This window comes from Arachis hypogaea, chromosome 12 (genome assembly GCF_003086295.3).
Source record: "Arachis hypogaea cultivar Tifrunner chromosome 12, arahy.Tifrunner.gnm2.J5K5, whole genome shotgun sequence".
In the NCBI taxonomy this organism is placed as follows: Eukaryota; Viridiplantae; Streptophyta; class Magnoliopsida; order Fabales; family Fabaceae; genus Arachis; species Arachis hypogaea.
This window is the reverse complement of record NC_092047.1, coordinates 115,278,461-115,286,416: the sequence shown is the minus strand read 5'-3', so window position 1 is coordinate 115,286,416 and position 7,956 is coordinate 115,278,461. Positions and strand designations below refer to the sequence as shown.

General features: G+C 36.4%; 1 protein-coding gene across 5 annotated transcripts; it reads right to left on the bottom strand.

The window, feature by feature from the left end:
- Positions 1 to 782: 782 nt before the first annotated feature.
- LOC112728502 (putative disease resistance RPP13-like protein 1) lies at positions 783 to 7,301 on the bottom strand. Of its 5 annotated transcripts, XM_029290891.2 has the most exons (6): positions 3,001 to 7,301; positions 2,805 to 2,907; positions 2,601 to 2,703; positions 2,025 to 2,108; positions 1,830 to 1,909; positions 783 to 1,153 (listed from the first exon to the last, which is right to left on the bottom strand). In XM_029290891.2, exon 1 carries the CDS (start codon positions 6,480 to 6,482, stop codon positions 3,006 to 3,008), a length of 3,477 nt encoding a protein of 1,158 aa, XP_029146724.1. In that variant the 5' UTR covers positions 6,483 to 7,301; the 3' UTR covers positions 783 to 1,153; positions 1,830 to 1,909; positions 2,025 to 2,108; positions 2,601 to 2,703; positions 2,805 to 2,907; positions 3,001 to 3,005. The 5 variants fall into 5 exon arrangements, with proteins under 5 accessions (XP_029146724.1, XP_029146723.1, XP_072065976.1 ...); XM_029290890.2 differs by having other exon boundaries at positions 2,805 to 7,301; XM_072209875.1 differs by having other exon boundaries at positions 2,601 to 2,907.
- Positions 7,302 to 7,956: the final 655 nt, after the last annotated feature.

Genomic DNA, 7,956 nt, shown 5'->3' with positions numbered 1-7,956 from the left:
ATAAGTTAAACCATGTAATCATCCTTTAAAAAAAGCTAAATGGTTTCTAAGCTTCATTGAGGTTGAAATATGATTTCTAAAAATTGTCTTTTTTCCTGGTTTGGTGACTCTAAAAGCTAAATGCATAAATTGAAGACATGTATCCCAACAACCTCAACAACATTTTCATGTAATCTTCAATAATGGTTGCAATCTGATTTTCTTATTAAAAAAAATTGTTAATATAAACTACTTTTACCATTACAAGCCCACGTATTAAAAAGAGATGGCACAAGGTCAACCACTCACCAAGACTACTAAACTTATCAGAACATTCACACAATTTTGAACAAGAAAATTTACAAAACAATCTCAAAAAACTACTAGTATGTGACACAGTTTATAAGTTGTAATAATGCATTAATTAGTTTTCAATGACCTAACCACACAATAATGCAAACCAAATCTTTATCAGTATGACAGTAACTATATAGCACTATAAAATGTATGCATTTTGAGATAAATTTGGTATATCATATGGACTGAAATTATTCAATAATATATAAGTTTGAGCATAATTTTATAGCAATAATTTCTACTAAATTTAGCCATCAATTATCTTGGTCCATCATGCAACTTAAGATGCTCATTTATTGGTACATACCTAGAAGTTTTAGCAAAACTTTTTTATTAGGATGGTGTGAAATATCACATTCATTAGGATTACTCATTGGAAAATACAGGATTACCAGAAAAAGCAATAAAGAAAGAGATATACCATTTCAGAAATGTATATAGGAGAGTTGCCAAAAAGGAACTTGAATTTACTCAATTATTGCTATAAATCCCATGGTGTGACAGAGTACTGAATCAACCAAAGCCACTTAGTCATACAGAAAAGTAATCTACTTGGCAAAAAAAAGATAGAAAAACATAATTCTAAATCAAATGGCATAGAGTATCTCAGTAATGGACTCAGCTAAGCAGTCAAAATTATCAATTTTATGAACAAATCTGAATGCACAAAGTTTGTAGGTTATTCCCAACGTTCAAAAGAGAGAGAGAAAGGGCTGCTCAGTGGTTACACATCTCCTATTTCCTTCCATCCAAGTGGAATCTGAATTGATAGAGCCATATGGTGGAATGGGTGACATGTTTGATGTACCCTAGCAACCTGAAGAACATGACCACTTAGATTAAAATATTATTGCTACCACCAGAAAAAAAAAAAAAAAAAAAAAAAAAAAAAAAAAAAAACAACAACAACAACAACAACAACAACACTAAGAATGTAATTTGCTACTTGTCATGTCCTTGTCCTCAACTACTATGTAATTTGCATATGCTTAGTGGTTAAGATACATGGTGGTTAAATCAATCAGAGTTGATGCATCTACTCTCTACTCTAAAGTTGCCATTGACATTGCTGCTCTATATCAATCATCACAGAACGAAGGTACAAGTACAATATATATAGCTCCAGTGATATTCATAATATATAACTACCAGAACGACCAAAATTCAGAGGTATCGGTGCCAATAAAATTAATCTTAGGAAACCATGGTGTTAGAGTATAATATGCATCATGCAATGAAACAATGAGTAACTTAAGAACTCAAAATTTTTTTTACACGAATACCTTTGATAAAAGTATGCCAATTAATTAAGCATCCGAAGACATCATTATTTTAATGTTATTAAAATTTTATATACCTAGATCATATTTCTGCCATTTTACCTATATTCAATTATTATTACAAGGAAGGCATTTTGTTTATTCCCATTACGGGAGAAGAAAAATGAAACTAATATGGATACAATGATTAATGAAAGGGTAAAAGTTGCTTACAATTCTCAATTTAAAACGGGCGAAAAGCAGTATGGATAAGCAAAGAGCAAGAGGAAGTTGGTCCAGGCAGCCCAAAAAAGCTGTTATGGCAACCAAAGCAAGAAAGTGATTAGGATTTAGGATTGTGTTGGAGCAAATCAAGTACAGGAATATATAGTTGGGGGCATAAATGTTTTTCTCTTACAATAGGCATACCTTTTTATCCTAAAATCACAAATTTGTCCACAAAATTACCAATTGTCAAGGGCAGAATCATGCATACTCCTTCTGAGATGGTTCCTGCAAAAAAGAGAGCAAAAGTTCTTTACTATTTTGTTGTGCAATAGTCCAACTATGAGAAGAAGCTTAAAAAGTGGAAGTAGCAGATTGATAGTGAAGATGGGCCAATTGAATTATGAGTTATGATACACTAACAGCATATAATGCTACACAAAAGTCAAAACTTGGTTAAAAAACATGCTTCAGAATTCCTTTCTGATATCATGACAACTAAATTTGCCTCGACCATGTACTGTAGTGGTGATTAAGAGTGTCATAAGTGAGGACTGGGTTTTATATTTAGAGTAGAAGGACATGAGACACATGATTCGAAACAGTATAGAGTAGATTTGATATAAAAAATAAAAAGGATTGATGAAATTCAGTTAGATTAAAACTATCGTAATGATAATATAATGAATATGATGTTGCTGAAGATGAAATCCTTTTGTTTAGAGAGAGAGAGAGAGAGAGAGAGAGAGAGAGAGAGAGAGAGAGAGAGAGAAACAGTACCTGTTTTAAGATGTTGAGTCATTGCGAATCTGTTTCCCGTCAACTTTAATGTAGGGGATGTGGGAAATGGATGGCCAAATGTGGGGGTCCTTCCTCTCTATGCCTTCACCCAACAACCCACATTCTCTGATTTTGAGAGAGAGAGAGAGAGAGAGAGAGAGAGAGAGAGAGAGAGAGAGAGAGAGAGAAAGAGAGAAACAGTACCTGTTTTAAGATGTTGAGTCATTGCGAATCTGTTTCCCGTCAACTTTAATGTAGGGGATGTGGGAAATGGATGGCCAAATGTGGGGGTCCTTCCTCTCTATGCCTTCACCCAACAACCCACATTCTCTGATTTTGAGAGAGAGAGAGAGAGAGAGAGAGAGAGAGAGAGAGAGAGAGAGAGAGAGAGAAACAGTACCTGTTTTAAGATGTTGAGTCATTGCGAATCTGTTTCCCGTCAACTTTAATGTAGGGGATGTGGGAAATGGATGGCCAAATGTGGGGGTCCTTCCTCTCTATGCCTTCACCCAACAACCCACATTCTCTGATTTTGAGTTCCCTTAAACAGGCAGGCAGCCTTATTATGTTCTCCAGCTTAGGGCAATCTGAAATTGATAATCTTAGGAGGGACTGTGACTGTGACAGCTCCAGAGATGTCAAATTTTCAAGTTCTTTGATGCTAAGATAATCGAGATTTGGGAACGCTGGCAATGCGAAGAATGTAAGCGAATTGCAGCTGTTGTGTATTTCTAATCTCTGTAGCGAGTGATGTTGATGGTGTTGCATTGGGAATTCTACGTTCTTGCAATCGTATATGCTCAACTGTTTCAACGAAGGGGGCAAAGCATCCCCTGGAAATGATACCACTGATGAGCATTTTGAGATTTGTAAAGAACTGAGAGAGGTTGGTTGGGTGTGGGTCATGGCCTCAAACACATACTCCACCTGCTGCTCTCCATTAACGATTAGTGTCTCCAACATGGAAAGTGGTAGCTCCCGCATTCTTGCTTCCTGTTTGCCATCTATTCTTAATGAGCGTAGGATGGGAGCTCTTGGCAGATAACAACCAATCTCCTCGCATCCTGAAATGTAAATTTGTTTCAAAGACGGAAGGAAAGTGGGCAAATCTCCTCTTAACTTAGGACAATCCCATATCTCAAGTGTCTCAAGTTTCGGAAATGGTGCATCATCATCATCATCACATTCATATGACTCCCATTCCTCCCAGCAAGGCAGTTTTTCAATAGTCAGATATTTAAGGGATCGGAAGGGTGTCTCCTGATGCTGATGAGTTCCATCACCCTTATAGAATGACCCACCAATCTTCTTCACCTTGTCGAGCTCTCTAATGACCAGCCTCTCCAGAGAGGGTAACTGTCCAAGTGAAGGAACCACCCAACAATTCCTGCATCCCCTCAGCTCCAACCAAGTCATGTTGTGGTACGAACACTGCCCTACCCAATCCGGAAACATCGTACCTCTGTAACACCAGATGAATAGCTTCTTCAAGTCTTTGTGAGGACGTAATTTGTCAAGTACATCTTTTTCGATTTCGGAATCAACAATATCACCATATTCAACTGATCTCCACTGCAACCTTAGATCATTGATGTGTTTCTTATCAAACATCCTTGCTTTCCAAGCCTCACTGCTATTAACGACATTCTCTAATTTCCTAATATGAAATGACCCTTGAAGATTTACAAGTTCTCCCAATTCTCCTACCCCATTCTCTTCATGCTCGCCAACAATGTAGTAACTCAGAATCTGCAAATCTTTTAATTTGCTCATCCCTTTTGGCATCTCTTCTAAATTAGTATCTTCAATGTCGAGATGGCGCAGATTTACAAGATCTTGCATCTTGCTTGGAAGCTTTTTTAGTTCTTCACAAGCACTCAAGTTTAATGTTTGTAAATTATACAATTTGCTCAATGACTCGGGTAATTCCACAATAGACGTACCAGAGAGATCCAAATGACGTAAATTTACAAGATCCTGCATGTTGTTTGGAAGCTTTTCTAGACGATCACGATCATTCAACTTCAGTGTTTGTAAATTATAAAATTTGCACATTGACTCTGGCAATGTCTCGATAGATGAATAAGAGAGATCCAAATAACGCAAATGGATCAAATCACCTATTGAATCAAGCTCATCAGGAGGAAGGGATTTAAATGACAAAACCCGTACGTGCTTCAACTGTGCAAGTAAGCGACAAGGATCAATTTCCTCTGTGTAACCATTGCATGTTTTAAAACTGATATCCAGCAATGTCCTTGTATTTTTTAAACAATCACGTACTTCCGAAATCTCTGAGAATAACGAATCATCGATTACAAGACCATTTGAAAAATGACGAGGACAAGCATCATGCTTGTCTGCAGTTTTGAGTTCAAAGTTTCTCAAAAAGAACTTTCCACCGTAGAATATTGCTAAATCATGCATGAGATCGTGCATCACAAATAAATTTTCATCAGTGTTAGAATGTTGGAAAAATGATCTGGAAACCAAATCATTAAAATATTTAGAACCAACTTCTTCTAAAGTGCTGCCACTCTTTGGTCGCTGCAAAAGACCTTCTGCCATCCACAATAACACCAGTTCATCTCTTTTGAATTCATTGTCTTTTGGGAATAAAGAACAATAAACAAAGCAACGTTTTAAGTACGAGGGGAGGTAGTGATAACTGATTCTCAATGCAGGAAGAATCCCACTATCTTTTTTGGGAAGTTCCCAAATTTCACTCCTCAATATAAACTCCCAATCCGCTACTTCTTTTCTTGCTCTTAATAAACCTCCAAGTGTTTGAGCAGCCAAAGCTAACCCATTACACTTTTTGACAATTTTTCGACCAACTACTTCTAGATCAGAACGGATATGAGGTTCAGCAGAATTAAGACATGCATGATCTGCAAACACTGACCAGCAGTGATCATCACCCAAGAAATTCAAATGGTAAGTTGGAAGAGTTTTCACCATATCAGCAGTGGAATCAAGACGGGTTGTTACAAGAATCTTAACACCCCCGTTACTAGATTTAAAAGGCTTTAGAAAACTTATCCAGGCATCATAATTGTTTCTCCACATGTCATCCAAAACAACCAACAACTTCTTCCCTGCTAGGACTTTCTTCAAGCTCTCCTGAATTGTGTTTAACTCAGTTGAGCTGCAAGAACTAGAAGTTGCTTCCATCACAGCCTTTGTCACCTTAAGAACGTCAAATTCTTCTTGCCCATCACAAACCCATGCCTTAACATCAAATTTTTGTTTCACTCGGTCATCATTGTAAACTATCTGAGCCAAAGTAGTCTTTCCTATTCCACCCATGCCGACCATAGTAATCACGGATATTCCACCGTCATTGGTAACATCTAACAACAGTTTTACTATGGCCTCCCTGTCTTGGTCCCTGCCATATATTTGATGCACACCAACCAGAGATGTTGAGGGGATCCTCCATGACATGTCCTCCACCGGTATCTCCTTCAAGCCAAGACCATCTTTCTCATTTACAATTGACTCTAATGCATCAATGATCTCTTCTATCTTGGTTACTATCTCACCATCACCATGCAAATTGACATAGCGAGACAGAGAGTTACCTTGAACCTTTTGAATGGCAGCTTTGGTGGTGACTTCATCAAGTATGTCTTCAGCATCGTACACAGCATACTTCAGCCTGTCCAGCCAGTCCTTCACAGCTTCCTCTTCGATCTGCCTCCGCTCGGCGTCATTGATCACAGCATGAGCAGCCTTCAGAACTGTCTCCAGCTTCTCAACCAGCTTCCGGTTAAGCTTCTTTCGCTGGATGAAGTTGACAAGTAAGGGTGAAATCAGCATGTCGTAGATAGTGCCAAGTGCAGAGTTGAGAAAAGCTTCTCCCACAAATCTTGCAGCCATGTTGATCTCAAGATTAGAAGAAAGAAAACAAGGAAAGTAGTGGATGATTGTTTGCAATGAAGGTAAAGGAAGTAGTAGCAGTAGGTTCAGAAAGTGATGCTTAATTGCTTATGTATTTTGTTTTCCTTGTAGCAAGAAGACATTGACTTCACACATGCTCATTGGTCTTTGGGACAAGTTCATATGATGATTCCTTCTCTCTTCCTCGGAAAAAAAAAGTGAGTGCTTTCATAATTCTATGTGTGGTCCACACTGCATCCAATAGCCAATAGCATGATGGATTTGTCTTCCGCGGTGGAAGTTGGTTCTGATCCTTAAAGAACCTGACTAGAATATTCAATTCAAAATATGCGGCTAGAAATGGTGTGTACTGCTGAAAATAATTCTATGTTTGACTTTAGACTTCATGTAATTGCAAATCGGGTTAAAGAGATTTAGAAAAACTAGAATGTGATTTGCGCTATACAGAGGACGTAAATTAATAATAGTATATAATAAATATTAAAAATTATTATATTTTATAAAATTAAATTAAATATGTATGAACTAAAGTTAAATTTAAAAGATATTTTATTTAAAATAATTTGTAATATAATAAATTTGGATGTTAGAGTTATAAAGTAATATTTTTATTTGATAGTTTAATTTTTGTATTTATTTTAGTGGATGAACTTAGTTTTTTTTTATGTGATTTTCGTTCTCTTTTTTTTATTGGTTGTTGTTAGAGTTATTACTTTCTTCTTTCTGTTATAGATTCTTATGAAGTCCAATAGCCAATAGGGTGGTGATATTTGCATCAATTTTTGAGTTGAAACTTTCAACACACTAACATTTTCCATTCTATTTATGGCCATCTAAATCATGAGGGCCTTCCTCCACCCAACATGATAACGAAATGTGGATAACAATTGATTGGTAACACATGACAAGAAGGATTTAACATGGTTAGACTCTCTACTTAGTAATAGATTACACGGATATGATGATTATTAATTTATTATACTAATAAATTACAGCAGGGGATAATGAAGATTCCCTCGTAGTTGAAGCTGTTGCCAGAGTTATAGTGTTCAAGGTAACAAGGGAAAGTGTGTGTACATCTAATAACATTGGCAAAATATAACCATACGTATCTTCAAAGTATTTGACATGACATGTATCTAATGGAAATACGGTGACTAGTTTGAAGTATCTATGCATCATAGGTTGATAGTGCTGCCACTAGTTAAATCTTAATTTAATCTACTAGTTTAGTTCAACATTAGGCTTTTTCCCCCAACCTTTGTTTATGAATCTGACATCTAGCATGATGAACAATGTTCGGAAAATATGTGATAGAGCTACACGAGGCGTAACAATTTTTCAACCCAAAATAAAAAATAAAATAAATAAAAATAAAATAAAAGAATACTCTATTGTGATTTTATGATTAAGCTATATTCTACCCTCATATATGCCACCTCCATGCATTTGT

What these genes read in the sequence shown, in the direction of transcription:
- LOC112728502 (XM_072209876.1), bottom strand. Translation starts at nt 6,482, where the DNA reads ATGGCTGCAAGATTTGTGGGAGAAGCTTTTCTCAACTCTGCACTTGGC.